Raw genomic sequence first — 22,258 nt, 5'->3', positions numbered from 1 at the left:
AAATATTAGAAGAAATAGGAAAAAGAACGGGAAACCTGTAGCGCGATTATCCAACGCGGAGCGGATCCGTTCCGACATAGAACGATACCGACGAACGAGCGAGGCGGACTCGAGGCGAGGCGCGAAAAGATTCGTAAGACGTGCACGGGGCGAGGGCAAGGAGATCGTATAGCCGATCGCGAGGGCAAAAACGTAGGAGTGATCGAGATACGTCGGTAATACGGGAGAGGAGAAGAAAGAGCGCGAGAGCGAGTCGCGTGGAAAAGGCCAGAGTTAGTGCCGCCCGCGCAACCAGCCAGTGCGTTAGCGAATATTCGTAGGTGAGGGATCCACGGAGAAAAAAGTGACAGCCGCTGTTTGCGTTTAACGAGGGCAACGAGGCGAGAAGCGGACAGATAGATCCTTTGCGCGCGTGTCATTTCCAGGGAGATCACAGGGACCACGCACGGTCTTCGATCGGGAAACGATGCCGGCTTACACCACCGTTTACCGTAACAACGTCGAATATCGCCAGCAGCCCAAGGAGGAGGAGGCTGCTGTGTACTGGGTACGAAACACGGGTCAAAGACAATCTCCGATACAAACATTTCTCTTTTTTATTTTTTTTTTTATTTTCTTTTCTTTTCTTTTTCTCGTACGACGAACTGGAAGGACGGAGTACTCCTTTTCAAAGGTCGTCTTCTTCTTTCTCGGTACGTTACGAAATACGCGGAACGAATCGAACGACGAGATACTTTGTTTTATCGAACGACGAGATACTTGGATTCTATTTTCTTTTAGTAATATACAGTTGAATTACAGTTCGGGTAACGTTCTTGGTGCGTTGACGAAACACGGTGTCAAACTTCTGCGTAGATTAACAACGTTCAGAAATTCATTTTCCGATACTCGATCCCGTCGATTCGAAATAGGATCCTCGTTGAGAATCGACGATTCTTTCTCTATGTGAAACGCATCGATATAAATCCGCGAGCGCGTTTCTTTTTTTTTTTTTTTTCTTTTAATCCGCCACGAACGACGCAGAGTGTCGCGTAAGCAACGCGGACGTATCACGGTTCTCGCGGCTCGATTTCGTTCGGTTTCGTCCAACGTATTTTTCCCTCCGTCCGTGAATTATTTTTAACCGCGACAACAATTTCGTACAATCCGGATCTATCGTATCGCCGGGCAAAAATAGCCAAAGTCGGGACAACAAAATCCGCGCGAACAAATGATTCCTCCGCGCGATACGACTGTACTGGGGGGATGGGGGATGGGTGAATGGCAGCGAAGGGGGGAGTAGAATGTAACGTAAGACGATCTAGATTTCGAATAATGCCGCGAGCCAACCTTGACACGATGTTGGGAATGTGGGGCTAGGTCCCAAAGGCTGTGTACCACTGACATTAAAAAAGGCCAGAAGCGAGATCCGCGCGAGATCCGCCAACGCATTACGCGCGCAACCCCCGTGAAACGTAACGCAACCGGTGGAGAAATGATCGAGTCGAAAGGAGAATTACACCGCGAGTACGACCGACTAATAACACGATGCAATAAAACGCACGTAACCACGCTACCGGGGGCCGTTCATTGGTATCTTATTCTATTTTCGTGAACGAGATCTGGGTTACTCAAACACAAGAGGGTCGACACAACGACACACCCACACCGCGTAATTCTTGCTTTTCGAAAGCAAGTCGTTCCGCCCCAAAAATTCTTTCGTCAGCGTTAAAAAAGAACCGTCGTAAATCGAACGACATTTCGAATCGGTATTTCAAGCTCCTACGAAATATCGGGAACGGTGAGGACTCTTCTCGCTTCCAATAGGGTCAAGGTGGCTCCGAGACGATCCACGATGAAACCATTTTATTCATCTTCGTGCACCGATATCGCGTTCGTAACGTTTCTTATTATCGGCCGCGGTATCATTGCCAAAAACTTCTCGGAGATTTCCTTAGAGTTCAAGTTTCGTTCGGTTATACCGGTGGCGAGCCAAACGATAAACACTTTTCGAAACAGCTGTTTCGTCGTGGCTGAATTTAGTTCGGGGACATGCAACAAAACGTGAGATCCGAACAACCGTCTTCCTTGTAATATTTATTGTCGGGTGTATCGTTCAGAGCCGGCGTATAGAACGCTTTGCGAAATCGACGAAACTTCGAGCCGGCTCCAACAATTCCGGAACTCTTTTAATAGGCTCTGTTTAATCGGTCGGCACAAAACTTCCAACGTGGACGGTTAGGCTACAAATTCCTGAAAGTACAAATTTCCGTTCGAATCGAATCCGATACTTTTACGTTGCAACGAATACCGAATGTTATTCGGTGATTCTCGTATCTTACTGAATGTAATTCGATTTAACGTACCTTCTTCGTCGTGGCCGTGGAATGTTCTCCTTTCCGTTCCCAACCGCGTACGAATCTGTCGATTACAATAGTTCTTTAGATAAATACAATAATGATACATTCACGATACTTTTATTCATTTCGCGAAATTATTTCTAACGACAGTTTTAAAGCGATCGTATCCATAAAACGTTTCTTACAAAAAGTTCCAAGGCATCTGTTCCTGAAGAATAATTTTCAAAACAGTTCCAGACGATAAGAATTTTTTCCATAAAAATTCCACCAAGCGTAATCTCTGACAACAAAAATTGAACCTAGATCTTACCGACTCCATAATCGGTACTATTGTACAACGAATCTTACCAACCGAGAATTCTTTTACCCGAAGACAATCGTACATCTTCGTACAAACCGATTTTCGTTCAAATAGAAAATCGATAAAAAATTGAGAAGCGTTTCCCGCGACGGAGACAAATTTCGTGGCACACGGGGTACACGTTATTTTTGCCGGCTAGGGGCCTTCATCTATTTCGAGAGAGTCACTGATGCTCACCCTATGAAAATGATGTTCCTGACCCATTTGTAATGGAATTCTCGTAATCGCGATTTCACCCGGTGACGTGAAATCGTCGGTCGACGCATCGATCGGTATTTACGGATCGTCGAAATAAAATCAATGGCGGCTCGACTCAAATTCGATCTTCTATTCTTGCAAGCGTGTCTTATAAATACGACGCGTAACTTTATCCCGCGTCCGCGCTCTTTCTAGACACCGTTCCACTTGACATTCTCATTTTCCTCGTGTTTCGGCAATGACGATTGCCAATTGAAGCGCATTTGTTTTGCAGATAAACATAAGTCTTCTATTCTCCCTCTCTGTTTCTCTCTCTTTCTTTCTGGTTCTCCATCATCATCGTCAGAGAATGAAAGATGTGCTTATAATAATTTCCTAATTTTACGCAGAAAACAAACCGCAGATGACATAACGAATAGTCGCGGATACTTGGCAAATGCTTTTGTCCGTAATGTCACAGTTTTATGCAATTTTCTCATTGTGCTCGGATTCTCGAGCCAAGCGTGTGAAATTTTAGCCGCCTTGGAGCTTTCGTTCGAGACGAGCGGTCATCGAGCAATATACATACGTATTCTATACCGCACGTTCGCCCGCTTCCGGTTGTAATAGCTCTGCCAAAATTATCGCCAGCTTTTGCTGTTTCGACTCGGGAATTATTCAGACACGAAGTCATTTAAACGCAAATAGAACCGAAAAGTTCCACGCGTCTTTTGTTCGATGGATTCGAACCGGCAGCGGTTTGCGAATCGTGAGATTCGATTTAGGTATACTTGAACGTTACTTTGATCCATCCGATTAACCGGACGAAAACCGCTCAACGGAAAGTGGCGTCAATATCTTCGAAATTATCATCGATTTATTTTTGGTCGGGTTCGTGGATGCAAGCCGCGCTCCATTATCGTAACAGTGTCGAGAATTAATGAGGTATCATCGATCACCATGGCCTCTATTAAAGTTTATTTTAGATTTCGTTAGTCGGTAATTGACGCCGTTCTGGCAGAGCATTCCACGCCTACCAATCTGATTAAGAACTTGCTGTTCGGGTATTCCCAGTTCGATAATTATTCTAATTCCACTGTCTTCGTTTTTCATTTAACTAAAACGATACAAGAGTTCGTGAGATTGCTCAGTATGCAAGTTTTCGAGATCACGTACCAACTGTAACACACAAAATGATGTTACTTGTTTGTAATGCACACAACATTTTCACTTACCGTGTGCCAGTGAGTCTTCAAAATTAACGCTGTCAATGTCGCTCTCGCAAACCCCTGTACTCGGTACACGTCTACGCGATGAATATTCTGCAATCTGAAAAAATAATTCAAAGTAATGAAACAAAACATTTGTAGTTTTCGGGTTCCGCGAGGGTTGATTGTTTTGAAACTAATCGATTGAACTTTCTTATCGACCGAGTGCACGGTTTGTGCAAACGATTTGTAATTTATTTAATAATGCGTATTTGGATTTGGGATATGCATATTACGTTTAAGATTTCGAATTTATTGAAAACGTATTCCCTTAGAACCTTATACGGATCCTCGCATAAGTTTTATTTGTAAACGAACCGCAATAAACTGTAGCACACGTGATTGTCTGGTTCTAATGATAAACAAACTTTTAGCCATACCGCACGACTCCTCTGGTTTTGCCAGGTGCAAAGGTCAAGAAGGATGCACCGCTCGGAGAGTGTTACCTACGCCATCATCCAAATCCGATGATCAGAGCGGCACCTCATCATTACGAACAAGCTCATCCCGAAGTTGCTATGAAGCAAAAGGTGCGTGTTAGCGAATCTTAACCTTACCAAATAAAGGAAGAAGAAAATATATTCTACGAATAAAATTTGACATTTTATTTTCTATTAAGAAGGACAAATTTTCCTTATCGCGGATATGTCGTTATGCGTAATCCCGGTTCCCAATAAAAGAATTCAGAATATTTAACTTGTAAATGTGTTTCATAAAACGTCCGACTAGGTGGCGGAATCGGTACTTCAACGTGTCTTGGGACCGAATGAAGTTCCAAAGGTTTGGACCACTTTATTCTCGAATCGCTTCCGCTTCCATCGATGCTTCCGCTTTAAACGAAACCACACGATCTATTCAAGCTTAAATGCGTCGATTTTTAAATTCTAACTACATTACGTCAAATACCATCGAAATTTGTTGCGAGTGTCGGTGATAATGTAGCATGCTATCGATATTTTGTCGTAAATTAACCTATCAAAAATTAAGCAATCATTTTATAGTAAAACGCGTATGTGTATGTATATTTTTATTCGACTTAGACAACATTCCACGAGCAGATTGAACCGTCCGAAAATCTATCAATACTTTCAATGTGTTTAACAGTAAATGTATGACTTACTTTAGGGAATATAAGACACATTGGAATACAACATGTAAATACTAATGCTATACATTCGAATAGAAACATCAAGGCAACTCGACCATTGTGATTAATTTCCAATTAATTTACGGTCAACTTTTTCATCGTTTTGTTTCATTTGATTTCGTAGGTAGTCCACAAGCAATTCAACTCACCGATTGGCCTCTACTCTGAACAGAATATCGCTGACACTATTAAATGCCAGGCATCTGCTATACCGTAAGTACTGAACAAGATTTCATGAAAAAAAAAAATAAAGGAAACGTCTAATTCGTCGTGTAGCTTGCAGTAGAGTAATAAAGTTAGTATCATTAATACGAATTGGCTTTTTGCTGAATGCTGCCACTTATCAAACAATTAACTCTAAAAAGTAACCGTAATCTTGACACTAATAACCAACGGACACTTGCATACTGTAACTCGATTTGCCCAATATATCGAAGTCACGTTTCGTATTAAAATTCGGTTGCTGTATATCGTGCATCGATCTTGATATATCGACATTTTCGATCTATCAAATATCAAATTTCCACACGATATCGATATTTTTTATGACAATACTTTGACTCGATCTCGAGGCTTCTTAAATTTTGTATGCAACGGACAACGGTGACATTTTTTTTAAACGCGTGCAACTACAAGTCGCATGCATCGCTTACTAATACTCAACTCGTAGGCAGACAAAATTATTAAATTCAAAACGAACGATCTCTATTCAACACGCGAAGGATATTGATCGAAAGTTCTGTATCGGAGATCGATCGATTTATCGACGATAGGCTGGCGGGAACGTTATCGCGACGAAGTATGGACGAAGAACAGAAAACGCAGCTCAGTTCTTACACAGCTGTATCTCTTGCAAATGGATTACACTCACGTGCGGTTTGTTTATTTTACAGCATTTTCATAGACTTTTCCTTCGTGAAACAGAAACAAGAAATACAGGAGCAAGCGAGAATCTTGAAGGAGCAGGCCAAGGCCGCCTCCTCGAAGAACGTGTGGCCGCAATTCAATAAGCCAAATTAATATCTATAGTTCGAGACGTTTTTCGATGCTTCTCCCACGGCTGTTTATTCGCTGTTCCAAAACTCTACGATAACACTGTCAATTATTATCGATTCGAATTTTATCGTTTCATCGTCTATTACTTTTAGATCACACGTAGAATCGTGAAGTAACTGTTTGCAGTTTATTGTAGCGGTCTCGAAATAGTATCGATAAAACCGGCAGGAAAGTTAGAAAAACAAACCTCGCAAAAGTTTGCAAAATAACAATCCTATATTCTTGCATGCTGTAGAGTAGACAATAATCAAATAATTAATCGTATGAGATATACGTGAATATAAGTAGTCTTACTAATTTTGATGCTTGCGTAATAAGAGCGATTCTCGAGAATTACAGATCGTGATTTAGGTGTTGATATATTTGTTGTTCCTGAAAAATACTACGTAAAAACTTTCTATAATTAATCATAGAGTAAAGGAGATCAGATTTACATCTGTCCTGTTCACAATTGCTTTTAGAATCGAAGCAAATTTCTCAATTCTGTCGCCATTATTATAGTACACGAACGTGCGCTAGAGGCAAAAATTTTAGCCACTCGAGGTCACTCCCCCCCTAATCCCACTACAAATCACGTTAAACGCGATCCTCATTTTCCATTCTCGTGACGTACTTAGTTACATGTACATATAGATACACACATGGACTTTTCGATTTTCTAAGCCGTATCTATGCAGTGACGTACACAGTTGACGTCTACGGTAATTATTGCTGTTTCGTATTGGGTTTGTATGAGCTCGATAGAATGTCTAATGAGTAATGGGGCCGTGGACAGGACTGAATTAAACGATCAAAGGAGACGAGATACGGAACGTAATCCTCGAAGAAAAGCATCGAGCATCTAGCTAGAACGTGTTTGTAATTAGATTAACGATAAGAGCTCGGAAGCGGACCGAAAAGTCGCTCTCGAACAAGCAATTGGCGATACATAACCCTGGCTGCTGTTAACCGATTTGACGAAATCGCAAAGCAAATCAATTAAAAGTAGTCCATGTGTACACATGCGATACGACGATACAGCCCGAAGAAAGCGGTGAAGTACGACCCGAGTAAGAGCGAGGCTTACAAAGCTCTGCAAGAGGAAGCCCTTGGTGATACAGTGCAGGAGGTGAAACAGCCGGCGCGTACCGGTGTTTTCTCGCCGCAGAAAGTCAATCAAAATAGGGTATGCTTTCGTATTTATTATTGAAATTACGAGTTTTGAAAATCAAACAAAAGTTTTAAAGTAATAATGATTTCAGGTACCCTACGCTCGACCAAAGAGTCCCGCTGGACCATTTGTAAGTATAGATATCGATATTTTAATATTAGATTAGATTAAAACAGAAGAAAGGAGTTTGTGCAAGTTATCGTATCTGAATCTTCTTCGTCGTACCCGCATGTAAAATTGCATGAACTGCACGCAACGAATGCGTCTTTCTTTACCGAACACACTTGAATATCGTAATACATAAATAATGATAATGTCCTTAAAAGATCAATCGATCATATTTCTTTTCATGTTTACTTATTCGTCCTGTCGTTAAAGAACAGTTATTCATTTTCCATGTTAAAAACAAATGATAAAATTAATAGTTGATATTTATTTGATCAAGGGTGGAAATTACAGACGTCCCTTCCCTCTTCCTTTCATAAAGGATCGCATCAACGACTATTAAACCTTACACCAACTTGTACGTGTAATTTGTGTATCTGCACCCGCATGAATCTGCTTGTATGCATGAGACGTTTTGCGTTATGGCAGAGTATCGTACACTCCAATCGATCATCTATGAACGAATATAGACTTTCGTCAAATAAGTGTTTTGCATTAAAATTAAACTTAAGAAAACAGTTAACAGAAGGTTAACTTGCACCAATTAAACGAAATACGTACTCGTAATGGAATCTGCAATGCATGTCTAGCATTTTTAAAACTTATAAATGATGTGTGATTTATACGAGGAAAAATTTGTTGTTTCTTTTTAGATAAATGTCACCGACGACGACGGCGAGAAGATCCACCAAAGTAACAGCTTTAAGAGGATTATGTACAGTGTGCTGGGACAAACTGATTATTAAATTCACTTCTGAACTGATGCTATAAATATATCTTATTTATAATATATAAATATATATATATATATTTTATTTATTGTATAATGCAATAAATGGTAACAAAAAAGTGCCAAATAATAAGAATTTAAACAAAATAAAAAATTAAAAAGCAAGGTAATTATTATTGTTACAAGATAAAAAGAATTATATCCAAATCGAATTTTTTAAAATGTAATAAATTCTTACCTGAGATTTCAATGAAGTCATACAACTAAATAAACATTTATAAATGCGGATTATGTACGATGTAAAATAGCTGTTGTTTCATTGTCTTTCCTTTTCGTTTTCCCCTGAACACGAGCAATTATCAAAGAAAATTAATATCGAACACACTATAATGGAGAGAAAATTAATAAGTACCAAATAATGACTAACATAATTTAATTCAATTATAAGATGCTACAATATTTATTGCAATGTCACTGTATTTATAACTAAATAAAATTTTTATTCATTTTCACTAGCAACTTCGACCTATTAATTTTTATTATTAAAGCATACATGGCTGCGTCGTCGTTATTATGCATATAACAACAAAAAATTATGAGTGGAATAACAGTAACGCAGTTTGTATTGGATCACATTGCATCTATGATATCCTAGCAGATTTCGAAATATCGCAATACTATTGTTTCATATAAGTATATCTGAATAGAAGTTTACAACTGTTGCAAAGTATTCGATCGAACTTTCATTCTTATTTCGAAATTGGTAAATTCGATTACAAATGCACCCAGTCGAATTCGATAAAGTATTTTTTGATCAATGCACCGCTTTGTGACAAATATTCCATTCGCAAAACCCATTTTTTAAACAATTCGTACGTAGAAGAATATAAATACTGTGCCTTCGCAGACTATGCAGTAACCAACGCATAAGGTTGGTTCAGGTATAATAATATTAAAATTATTTCCTAGATCTTTACTAACGTACTAGTAATTTGTCTTCTACTCTCACCACTCTTTTCAAATGGGAGAAATTTTAAAACTTTTCGAGGAGTAACGTTACGATTGGATTTCGTTGATACATTTTTTCCTTATTAAATTTATACGAAACTAAATTCGTATACTACTGAGTACGTAATCAAATCTAACGCTACAACTTGATCACTTGTAATAATTCTGGCCATCCTACCAATCATTTAATTTTTTATAAAAATAGAGCGGCGATAAAAAATTAAATTAATTGGCTGTCTTTCGCAACGGCGTAAATAAAGAAATAAAAAAATTGCCGTATATATCCACAGCTAACCCCGAAAAGTTTCACTTAAATCTCCGCAATTGTAACTATTCGCATATTTACGCTCTGCGTAAAATGTTGTATAAATTAAAAATAATACTTTCTCTTTAATCTTATTCGTTTCGTAATGTTACTTTATCAACATATTAACAAAATAAAATACAGACGTCAACGCGCGAATATTTTCATTCGGCGAGAAATCCATTTACGCAAGATTTCGGAGCCAAACATTGAGTAATACATGTCGGAAATATTCGTATTAATGTAATTTTCATACTTTCGATATATTTACAGAATAAAAAATTCCTCTAAACTCAAACATACACTGAGCTCAACACTCAACTTGCATACTAATATAAATAGATCACGTATCTTAAAAAAAAATATACAGAACCTCCTTTAACATTAAACGAGAATGAAATGCACACATATTTACATGGATTACTCATTGCGAATGCATATGTACATAGTTACAAAGAAAATAAAACTTTATGACTTGGGTACGTATTCGATTTGATAAAAGGACCACTAAATTAGAGAAAAAGGAAATTTCAAAAGCAAAGTCAAAGATTTAAAATTAATAATGAAAAGTATTAAATTCGTGTAACTCGCGATAGATATAAATCGCCATCAACGAAATATTCGCGCGTGCCGTTTTCTATAAATGAATCAGTAATGGAGAAATTATTCAAACTATGTCGACCTCTGTAACGGTGTATGTAGAGCAGGACAAAGGAATATAACAAATACAATACGAAAAATAAATAAAAGATGTGTTCTACATAGTGCTACGAAGAATAATTAAATATTAAAAGAGTCGTCAAGCAATTGTTTCAGTTCTTTAAGATGCTGCATTTTGCTTCCTGTCGCAGGTGAAGCTCCTGTTGGGCGACCAACATACCTGGAAAATAAAATAAAATCCATTGATTTTAGTGAACTATACAACAAAAATGCAATCCTTTTGCAATTACATCTTATCATCTATGTCTACTGAAATAAAAGAATACCTGAATGAACATAAATAATCAACTAAACTTCTTATTAAAAATTATCAAGTGTTCCCCAATTAAATGCTGTAATTAACATTACCTCACTGTTCTCTGTATGGGTTTATCGGATTCTATTGACTGGGGCTCGGACGCACTTGTCGTCGTTGGTTTAGTTGATGAAAACCATCCACTAAACCACCCTCCGCTACCGTCACTCTTGTATGACGTACTTCCGCTGCTGTAACATGGCCCAATTTTGTACTTTGCTTAATAAAAAAAATCGCGTAAGAAGCAGTTGCCAATATTTCAATACTAATAAACATTGTGCTTAAAGAGATTGCATATTCATGGTATAATTGCATGGATCAAGATTCTATAACTTGCGTTACAAACGTAACTGTGGCAAAGTGAAAAACGTGGGCCATGTGAACAGCTAAAGGTATAAAAAACAAATTATGGCAACAAATTATTTTATGAATGTATCCATACGTTACTTTGAAAAACTATTTTACGTTACACTCATTGATTAGTTGATCGTGAAGAATGAAGGGATTAAACAAAAATACAAGCCATATTTAATGTACAAGATAATGTATGCCACGTCACATTGCACGAAATGAAATTGCATACAAAGACAGTGATTTCGATTACTAAACTTACAATACCTTATTTTTAAATTAATTACTACAAATATAAACTTCCTACATGTACACAAAATAATGATTTTAAATTTGATTGTATACTCAATACTTACAATACAGGGCGTGTTCCATTAAGAGCCGTGTAGAATCTAGGTTGAACATATGTCCATGCACCTTGATTTTTGTGTTCTTCCTGAGCCCATATCAGTTCTGAATTGGGGTACTTAGCAGCTTCTTTTTTAACCAAATCATATGGGAAGGGTGAAATCTGTAAAGAATAAAATTAAATTACAAGTTAATAAATTCGATCCACCGAATAAAACTGCAGAGAGAAAAGCAAACGGTTATTAATAATCCGATTTTATCATTTACCTGTTCAACTCTCGCAATAGCGATTTTATCATCTAGTTTCCTTTCTGCACGTGCTTTTTTCAAATCGTAGTAAACTTTTCCGGAACAGAATAACAATCTTTTAACGTTATTGGGATTTTTCGCCGCTTCACCTTCCTCTGGAATTACTCTAAGAAACTCTGTATCCTCTAACATCAAGTCGAAATTGGATTTGGCTTCTGGGTGACGAAGCAACGACTTTGGCGTCATTAGAATCAAGGGTTTCCTGAATGGTAATGCAATTTGTCTTCTAAGAATATGGAAGTAATTCGCTGGTGTACTGCAATTAGCAACAATCCAGTTGATGTCGTGCAATTGACGTACAGCGAATTCTTCGCTTTCCGGAGGGAAATAGTCTGGATCATCCGCAGACATTTGGAGGAATCGTTCCAGTCGAGCACTCGAATGTTCCGGACCCTACAAAAAATGACGATTTAAATTTATTACTGTCTTTATTATTACCAAGCTCTACTTAAAAAGTAATTACTAATAAACTTCAAAAAAGTTAGTAATATACAATTAACTTACCATTCCCTCAATTCCATGAGGTTGCAACATGACAAGGCCAGATTGACGTACCCATTTAGCTTGACCGCTGCTGATAAATTGATCAATTATACATTGTGCCGTGTTGTTAAAATCACCGAACTGAGCTTCCCAGCATACCAATGCATTAGGATTTGTCATAGAATAACCTAATTCAAATCCTGAAAATTCAGCGAGACGTGTTAATTTTATTCATTACGATGTACTAATTAAACAAGTACAAAGAATTTCATTATTTATTACCAAGTACACCGAATTCTGACAAAGAACTGTTGCACACAGTATATGGAGCCTGATCTGGGTAAAGATAGCACAATGGCCTGTAAGTAGCCTTATCCACGGTTTGATGATGAAGCACATGATGTCTGTGTGAGAATGTTCCTCTTTCTACATCTTGACCAGACAATCTAACGTGTATACCCTCTTTGAGAAGAGAACCGAAGGCCATTGCTTCGCCAAGAGCCCAATCAACTGTTCGAGCCTCAATCATTTCCATACGAGATTTTAGAATACGTTCAATACCTACAATATATTAATTGATTCATCGTAGAAGAATAATTTTAAATTGTATTAGAAAAAAAACAAAACAATATTTACCTTTGTGGATTACAAACTCAGCAGCATTAGGAGGTGGTGACGAGAATTTTTTTCCAATGTGGATAAGTGTATCTTCTTTGATGCCAGTTGGGGATACTTTCAATGGGTCTTTGCCTTCAAAGAAACCAGACCACGGAGAATCTAACCAATCCTTGTACTTGATGTGCGTTTCTTGTCTAGCATTGGTATATGCTTCTTCACAAATTTTTTCATACTTATCTTTGACATCCTGTAAAATAATGCCAGTATTAGAAGTCTATTAAATTAATTTATTCAAATGAAATATATTTTTAATTTTAGTACCTTAACTTCTTCGGAAGTAACAACACCGTCATCAATAAGGGATTTAGCGTACTTGTCCAGAGCTGGTGGAGTATTCTTGATTTTGCGGTACATCAAAGGTTGCGTAAACATCGGTTCATCGATCTCATTGTGACCATTTCGTCTATAAGATACGATATCAATAACGACATCCTTATGGAAAGTTGCTCTCCACTCAGCAGCAACTTTGCAAACGTGCATCACTGCCTCCGGATCGTCCGAATTAACGTGGAAAATGGGCGCGTTGACTACTCTTGCAACATCTTATAAACGACAACATTAGTTTAATACAGTTTAAATACAGTGGATATTAAAATATCAAAATAACGGTTTTGATGTTTGCGATGAACTTACCGGTACAGTATGGAGAAGATCGTGAATGTCTAGGATCGGTGGTAAATCCAATTTGGTTATTCACCACAATGTGGACAGTACCGTGGGTCGTATAGTCGGGCAAATCAGACAAGTGCATTGTTTCGAAAACAATACCTTGTCCACAGAATGCGGCATCACCGTGCAAAAGAATGGACATGACCTGTTTTATGCAAATTCAATCGCAAGGGTTTCAAGAAGAAGACACAATGAAACTTTCCTTTTGATGTAACATATTTTATGTACTGTACCTTCTTTCCTTCGCCATCACCTCGATAGAATTGTTCTGCACGGGTCTTTCCTTGTACTACTGGATCAACAGCTTCCAAGTGAGATGGATTTGCAACAACGGCCAAACGAATGTTCTTATTCGTTACACGATTCAAACGCTCAATGTAGGTTCCCAAGTGATATTTGACATCACCAGATCCCTAATGCATCGTAAGTTAGTTGTATAAAATATGTCGACGAATTACAAGATAAAAATCCATATAAAATTTGTCGTGTGCTTACATCGTCAGCTGCTTCGAGAGCCGCAAACTGTGTAAATATTTGACTCAAAGGTTTACGACAAACATTGGCAAGGACATTTAGACGACCACGATGAGGCATACCCATAACAATGGATTCGACGCCTAACTCGGTAGATTTATCGATTACTTGTTTCATAGCAGGGATCAGAATTTCACAACCTTCCAACCCAAATCTCTTCTCAGATGACCATTTGCGTGCAAGGAACGCTTCAAATCTAAAACGATAAGATAAAAACAACAAAAATTGAATTTACTATTTCATAAATATATCCAGATTTTAAAGTTGTCATTTTAGGTACCCAGTTGCGCGAGTTAATCTAGCCAAAATAAGCCTCCTTTCATCGTTCGTCATTTCCATAATACCAGGTGACTCCATTTTCTGACGAATCCAATTACATTGTTCCAAGGAGTTGATGAACATGAATTCCACACCAATATGACCACAATAAGCGGACTCCAATCTTTTCAAAATTTCACGAAGCGGCAATGATTTCTCTTTACCGCCAATAAAAGTCGTGGATGGTAACTTGAAAATGCGATCCATGTCCGACTCCTCTGTAGAAATCATACAATCAAATACTTGCTCGTTTTTAAAGAAAATGAACACAAACCATTTAAATGCCATAGCTTTAAGATGAACGAAATTGTGATACTTATGAATAAGATATTTGTTTATTAACAACTCTAAGAATTGTATCTGTGAAAGCTATGGCATTTAATTAAATACTCGTGTATGATGATATGAAATATGATACAAGTTTTACTTATTCTGTACAATATATTGTATACAACACATTATTGTTCTTTTGCCATTATATATAAATTTTATATTTTATGACTGATACTGAAAATGTAAGCTATGGGTAAAGCAAAGAATGAAAGAAATAAATTACTTTCGGTGGAATGTAGAATTATACATAGGACTTGTACACGATTAATTTCGTAAAATGTAAAAATTTAAAGTAATGTTTTATATACTTATTTTATGTAAGTAAGCAAATTAGTTTATTTAATAACGTTGTATGTGTAAAATATTTGGAAAATGATATATACATGCACAATATCTTGAACAATTGCTAAATGTAACAAACCTTCATAATACTTATAAAAAGTAGAAAAATAAATGGAAAACTGGGAAAAGAATTTCAATAAAATGTAAAGCTGTAAATCGAAATAAAGCGACATTAGTACAAACAATCACTAACAAAACTGAAGTAGCAATAAAGAAATGTAATACAGACAACAGTGGGACTTTCATATTCTCAATCACACATTATACAAAATAAAGATTAAAAAATATAAAAGATTAAAAGATCATGTTAGAAAAATATAAATAATGTAAAGTACATTTACTAAATAAATAGGAAGCTAAAGAGGAAGTTTAAATCAATAATTGAAAAATTATATATTATTTTTTAGAAAAATATAATATAATTTTTATCATATTACTGTATATAAATATCACAGTAATAATGTTATTTCTTTATTGTACCTCCTCTAATTCTTCCAAATGAAATGCTTAGAAGTTATTCCTGACATAATCATATTTACAGCAAAATATAGCAATCTTTAAATCAATATTTATGCAAAGGACCCAAGCACCTTTACAATTTGCCTACAATACCAATTTTTATACAATCCCATAATAAACCAACGCCTCCCAAAGATACTAACAACTCACAGAGCTTTAAACAGAACTTTCATTTGGGTTGTGATTTTTACATACTTTTCATAATTGCAGCTATTCGGTATTGTAGTTCCTGCGAGTAAGTAGTACGTGCTCTGTTTCCTGTGGACATTAGACTTAAACTGAATAATTAAATTAACGGATAGGTACGAGAGTTCTTCAATTACATACTATAGTAAAACTTTTTGCCCTTAAACATAATTAAATAGTAATTATATTAATCTTATTATAAGATTATATTTTTACTAATTTCAATTATTTGTATAATGCTTTAAATTTAGAATTTTCACTGCATTTAAAATGCTATATTTTGTGTCCAGGAAGAAAATATGACAGTGAAATGTGGATGATAATAATAAAAATAATAACAGTAAATGTAATATCGTGATGAAGAAAGTAATTGATAAATAATGTCTTATGTAAGTATCAAAAGAGATTTATCAAAGAAATAGTAAATATAGGTTCTTCTAAGTGTCAAGCAGTTTAATTCATTGAAGTTTGTTGTTAATACATTACGGTATATCATTTGAAATGCGTCATATAGTATCTGTAGTCCTTTAATTTATACAAAGACACATTCATATGAGCTTACCAAATGAATAATGATTATAGAGCAACTCTTGTGGATGTCTATCATCAAGATCAGCGCTGTTGATGCCAAGTGGATCCAATTTAGCGATATGATGGCCACGAATCTGTCAATTTAATGCCACATTCATACGAACTAAGTAGTTATTAATTTGTTAAATCTAATAACTCATTATATTAAGATAAATTACTGTGATTGATGTTTTGCTTGAACATATATTAATGACATGTAAGTATTAATAACAAAAAGAAACAAGTACATTACTTTGAAAATATCTCATCACAGTAATTGGAAATGAACACATTATAATAATAAGCATTTGTTAATAATGGTATTTTAAAGCATGTTGATATCATATACATGCTTTCAATTATTAAACCTGTTACATGATAAAGTTCATAAATTTTTATTTGATAATTTACTGTTTTACAATTTCTTAAAATATTACATAAAACTAGTATAATTTGAAAATACCTCTTGAAAAGAAACATCAAATGTAACAATATGACATGGATAAGTTAAATGGTAGACTGTTTCAAAAACAAACATTCCACATGATAAGTTGCGAACATGTAAAGGCAAAGCTAAGAATAACATCATTAGCAAGCATGCAAAGCAAGAATTTCCAAGTACTTTTTCTTACCTTAGGCATATTTATGTACGTATAATATTTAAACACAAATCACAAGTACTAACACACTGACTACAAAACAACAAAGCTAAAATTTCATTTGCAAATATCTTTCAGTACATTTTTACGTAACATTAATACAAACCACAAAATGTAAACCAATTAACATCCCATCTATTGTAATAAAAACATTTTCAGTATCAGTAAAACCTTTCATAGAATAACAGCCACATAACGCCTTCTCAGTATTTATAAAATTGGAACACTATCATTGTTCTATTTTACCAGTACGAAATTAAATATAATTTTATCAATTTTTTACACAAAATAAATTTAACACATGAAAAATGTTATTTCAATTATTTAAGTCGTATTTCAAATAAGATGAAACAAAGTTAAATCGATAAAATTTAACAAGCAAGATGTTTAATTTTAAAAAGAATATAGAAAATAAGAAGTTTACTAATTATATAGTACATAGAATATCAGATCAGAAGAAGAACGTTAAACAGTTAAGAAGGAGTTAATGTGTTTGATAGAGACCATGATCTTCATGTATATGAGATGATATATGATGTATATATTGGGTGAAGGTGTCTTAAAAGCTTTAATATCTTAAAAGTATTAACATTTATGTAAATTTCAACATAAATCATAAAAACAAATACAAAGTATCACATATTTCAGCAACAAACATTACATTTTTGATACACCTTTACCTTATGAATACATGAAAACTGACTAAAGTAGTACTTTGAGGAATTGGTTTGGGAAAAAGCCTTACCAAGCATATATTGACGTAGAACCTGTTCTGGAGACCCCTTGCGGGCTGCATAATGTGTATGTACCAGGTCTGTTTGCATGATACCCAGTGGGTCCAAATCAGCAACTAAGTGACCTCGAGCCTATATGTTCAATGAATAATCCCAAAAGTACCCCAATGTATATCATTTTTTCTACTTGCCAAATTTGACTACACATCACTACATTATAAACAGATGATATTGCTATCAAAAATACAATCGACAGCTAGTTTATTCTCAAACTCTGATTTCTACTATAAGACATTAAAGTTTCAGTTTTTAAGTCTATAAAAGAATAAGTGTTGAATTGCTTTAAAACAGTACCAATCATACATTCTTCTTCATAAAATATAAAAACATTACACTTTCTCCTCCTATATGAAAATGTTACTTGTACTATTTAACATAATATTTTAATTGACTTTCAGAACATTAATTATTTTTTAATATCCTCATTTCATGTCAATTATACCAGTATTTGCCTTTCCTTTTACTTGTGAGTAGAAGATACATATGGACAATTTTTTTGATCAGTGATTAACAATGACTGTATAAATATTTAATTTGCATTACAAACTGTGAAGTTTGAATTCTAATATTGGGAAATACTTAGAAAACATGCTTAAAGTGAAAGATGCAGTGAATAGCTAATCTCATAATAATGAAACGAGGCTATTATGCAATACTTAGAAATGAGCTTCTAATTTATGCTTAATATATGTACGTTTTTATTGCATATTGACCAAATGAGATGAATTAATGATGCACATGATAGCCCCTAATGAAATAGTTTCTACATCAATTTCTTGTATCTCAACTTTTGCAAATTCTAATTCTTTTAATTACAAACCATATATTTGTATATTGATTGTATAGTTCAAACATGAATTATATCAGTGGATACATTTATGTTAATAAAAGCAGAAGTTGGTCACAAAGATTGAAAAGAAACTCATGTCACATGCATTATAATAGTAAAGACTTTCCTTCAACATAAAACATATATTCCTTCAACATAAACGTATAATGTTTTCATAATTCATGCTCTAGTGTTCCTAATATTCTCAATATTAAATAGTGTTTTCAAAAGAAAGTATCAATTTGTTCAAACAGCACTATTCAATAATTGTAATAAAAATATTCTAATTCTTTGCCAAAAAAAAAGAAAAAATTCACCATAAGTTTTGATATTACACAAAGTAATAAAATATTATATAATTTTGTATTAGACAAAATAACTTTAAGTAAGAAAAATCAATGTATCAAAAACAAAATATAACATTTCATGTACATGTCTGATATACATATTTAAAAATGTACTGTTCAGAATACCAACTTAATCAAAAACATAATAAGAATATTTTGTTGAAACATAAATATAATTGTTTCTCTATTTTGAATGTAAAATGCATACATATATACCTGGTAAGATCGAATGATAGCTTGAACAGCCAGGTGGTCATCGATTATTTTCTCATTAATAGGTATTTGGCTCAATTGGGATCCACCACCAAGTGGTAACAATGCTCCTAATGGTACCTGGTTATGACTTGGAGCAAGAGAAGGAGGAGCCTGGTATGCGAGACCTGGGGCAGCTCCAGCAGTGCTGCTACGAAAAAATGAATCCCACGACTATAAAAAAAAATTTGTTAAGTTTATAAAAGATCACTATTTGAATAGTACAGATATTTATATTCAGTGAATTTATGTATGTACACAAGTTAAGAAGGTATGATGTACTACTAACCACATGTACACTGTGGGGATCTTGAAGCCATGCATTGTACATTTCTTCTACATAAGAACTGGAACTGCCATTCAAAAAAGGCTCAGTAGCTACCCGGCTGTTATATTTCCTAATTGGTTCAGTAACCATCACCTGTGTGGTCCTAGACAGGGGATGGCTCCGCACCAACCATGATACAAATCTTTCTGGCCCACACATGCGTGGTGCAAGGGGGGCCAACGTACTAAATACTGTCCTTGCCTTATACATTTTTACCTATATCAAACAATGTTAACGTTATGTTAAATGCAAACATTGAGTATTTAATTTATAATAAATATATATTTTATGAATATTATGATATGATAAAATATAAATACACATATGTAAGATAACATTTAGATATTAATATCCTCTCTAAAATCATGGATCAAATCAACAAGTGTTTCTTATCTATAAGATTAAGATGTACAAATATTTTTGCTGATTTTATTCACTTACAAAGTAAATACTTATGACTTAAGAATGCTGGTTTTTAATTTTTATCAATTTTTGTTCACAGATAACTCTAATTAGAAATGGTTATTCTTATCTCTACTTATCATAATAATATCACCGTCCTATTATGTCATTTAATTTTTAAACTTATAGCCTTCTGTCAAAGATAAAGAAGACTTAATTGCTATGGATGTAGCATGACATTTAAAAAATACTGTATACATTCCTCTATGATATAATGTATTGCTTACTATTATGTTTTCAGTACAATACAAGTTTCTTGTAAATCTATTTAGTACAATTTTATTGATCTATTTTTGAAAGAATATTTTTAAATTTCTTTTTTGATTTTAATTGTAGAATTGAATTGCACAACAATATGTTAGGTGCCAACTATAAAATTTAATATATGATGAAACCAATAGCTATTCTAAGAATAAATAATAAAAAACATCTTTTTAAAAATATTACTTAAAACCATGAAAACCGTTTTGAAAGAACTTTGCAAATGAATGTAATATTAGCAAACTATTTAATTCATATCAGTATGTTAATTAATGTATTTCAATATTTTAAATATTAAAATGTCAAACTTATTTGAGAAATTGGCATGTAACCAAAAAATGTTCTGTAACACTATATATATGTAATAAAACAAATTGCGCATTAAACAATTAAAACTTTTCTATAAAAGGAAATTAATATATTGATATAACTAAATTATTTAGATGTATTAAAAGAAAAACATTAATATTATGTTTAAAACCTAGGCAATTACTTTGCAAATAGAATCATACTTAAGAACTTCTATACTTTATATCTTTTTCATATTATGACGCAAATTCAGAGTACACATTATGATAATATACTTAAGTGAATGTCTGAGCAGGAAATAATACATTGTAATACAGTCTGATCTATACAAACAACCTTGTCCATTTAAGTCGTAATGAATGACTAATATTAGCTAAATAAGCAATCAAGAAAATCATAATAGATTAAGGAAATTCCAGACAAATTTTCTGTATTCAATCTTGTTGTGATATGATAAAGAATAAATGTGTCTGCAAATGACAGATAAGAACAATAAATTATATCTTGATTCAAAATATAAAAAAAAATTGATTATAAATACAGACTACAGACTAAGTGGAATATATAATATAATGCAAATTTATTTGTAATATATGCAAGCAAAAAAACAAAATATGTATTAATTACAATATATTTATGAAATAACGAATTATAAATGATTATGATATATGACGTATCAATCAGTGTAATATCGATTAGAATTGTATGAAACTTATAAAAATGTCATATTAGGTAAAATGAAACATCGAGAATCAATGTTAACAAATAGGCGTGACGAGACATTGACCTAATTTTCACTAACCTTTCTCGTGTTAAACTTTTCATATAATCGCGGATAATGCCAAACTGATCTGTATAAATTTATGGACCGACTTTAGATTCGTTACCGGAATTTCAAGATTTTAAAATAATTAAATAAGTACTAACAGTAAGAATCTGTTAGACATTATCAGTGTCCATGTGACATTTGTCTCCTAAAACGTGGTCGCTTTCGCAGTGACATATACGCGTATATATACATGTATGAATATACGGACAAAGCCTAAAAAAGATTTCTTAAAGTAAAAGGCACGAAAGAATAAGCAGGATTAGTTATGTAGTACTAAATACCTATAGCGATTACACAACTGCATTTATACATATGTACATACAAGTAAAAACTTATTTTTTGATCATATTCAGATAGTAAATCAGTTTGTTAAGTTGCTTGTAAAATCCTCAGAATTTATTACAAAAAAGCAAAAATTCTTAAAAGTTTTTAATCATTGTGTATTTTCTCAAAAATATTGGAAAAGTAACCATGTTTGTCGAGTCAGGTGACTATTTCCGTCTGTGAAATAATTTTACGTAATCGAAGGAAAATTTCAATTGTAGAAAATACTATTTTTCATTTAGATTGATTTTTCTTCATAATAATTAACAATCATTGACAGAAATCCTAATCATTTTCTTATTAACATAATGAATAAAGAATCAAACATGAGAGAGACAAAAATTTACGTACCTGATGTTAACGCAACCAACGGTGACAGGCCTTCCACCATTTGCAACTCACAAGTAGACCGAACTACGTCTTCTTAAAATATATCTGAGAAACAGACCTCAGCGCACCTAACGTCTAAATATTGCGGACAGTGTCACAATAATCCGATTTAAA

General features: G+C 34.3%; 3 protein-coding genes across 18 annotated transcripts in view; 1 reads left to right on the top strand and 2 right to left on the bottom strand.

Moving 5' to 3' along the window:
• The window catches only part of LOC143147184 (uncharacterized), a 9,199-nt gene extending 4,805 nt beyond the window's left edge, over window positions 1-4,394 (bottom strand). Inside the window, exons 1-4 of one of the 2 annotated variants that reach the window (XM_076312220.1) lie at window positions 4,113-4,394; window positions 2,878-4,056; window positions 2,346-2,400; window positions 800-2,232 (exon numbers count right to left, since the gene is read on the bottom strand). The gene's annotated coding sequence lies outside the window, so the exon portion shown is untranslated. Of the gene's footprint in view, window positions 1-582; window positions 2,233-2,345; window positions 2,401-2,877; window positions 4,057-4,112 lie in introns of those variants that run through there. The other variant, XR_012992190.1, reaches the window with a different exon arrangement.
• Window positions 1-10,585, top strand: part of Zasp66 (PDZ_signaling and DUF4749 domain-containing protein Zasp66) — a 19,136-nt gene extending 8,551 nt beyond the window's left edge. For 6 of the 11 annotated variants that reach the window (XM_076312117.1, XM_076312186.1, XM_076312160.1 and 3 more), the window contains 6 exons: window positions 4,520-4,675; window positions 4,875-4,925; window positions 5,417-5,505; window positions 7,369-7,513; window positions 7,590-7,628; window positions 8,317-10,585. In XM_076312117.1, the coding sequence (XP_076168232.1) occupies window positions 4,520-4,675; window positions 4,875-4,925; window positions 5,417-5,505; window positions 7,369-7,513; window positions 7,590-7,628; window positions 8,317-8,409 (573 nt within the window). In that variant the 3' untranslated portion in view covers window positions 8,410-10,585. The other 5 variants (XM_076312142.1, XM_076312167.1, XM_076312136.1 and 2 more) reach the window with 4 other exon arrangements.
• On the bottom strand, window positions 8,810-22,258 carry Nc73ef (oxoglutarate dehydrogenase Nc73EF). 5 transcript variants are annotated; one of them, XM_076312068.1, is made up of 16 exons: window positions 22,106-22,258; window positions 19,531-19,785; window positions 19,206-19,415; window positions 17,765-17,885; window positions 14,373-14,628; window positions 14,054-14,288; window positions 13,792-13,971; window positions 13,523-13,703; window positions 13,151-13,431; window positions 12,848-13,076; window positions 12,494-12,772; window positions 12,233-12,411; window positions 11,687-12,121; window positions 11,428-11,582; window positions 10,774-10,911; window positions 8,810-10,585 (listed from the first exon to the last, which is right to left on the bottom strand). In XM_076312068.1, the coding sequence occupies exons 2-16, from the start codon at window positions 19,777-19,779 to the stop codon at window positions 10,486-10,488; spliced, it is 3,228 nt and encodes a 1,075-aa protein (XP_076168183.1). In that variant the 5' UTR covers window positions 19,780-19,785; window positions 22,106-22,258; the 3' UTR covers window positions 8,810-10,485. The 5 variants fall into 5 exon arrangements, with proteins under 5 accessions (XP_076168183.1, XP_076168192.1, XP_076168173.1 ...); XM_076312077.1 differs by lacking the exon at window positions 22,106-22,258 and adding an exon at window positions 21,404-21,422; XM_076312058.1 differs by lacking the exons at window positions 17,765-17,885; window positions 22,106-22,258 and adding an exon at window positions 16,353-16,455.

This window comes from Ptiloglossa arizonensis, chromosome 1, assembly GCF_051014685.1.
Source record: "Ptiloglossa arizonensis isolate GNS036 chromosome 1, iyPtiAriz1_principal, whole genome shotgun sequence".
Classification (NCBI taxonomy): Eukaryota; Metazoa; Arthropoda; class Insecta; order Hymenoptera; family Colletidae; genus Ptiloglossa; species Ptiloglossa arizonensis.
This window is presented reverse-complemented; position numbering and strand designations above follow the sequence as displayed.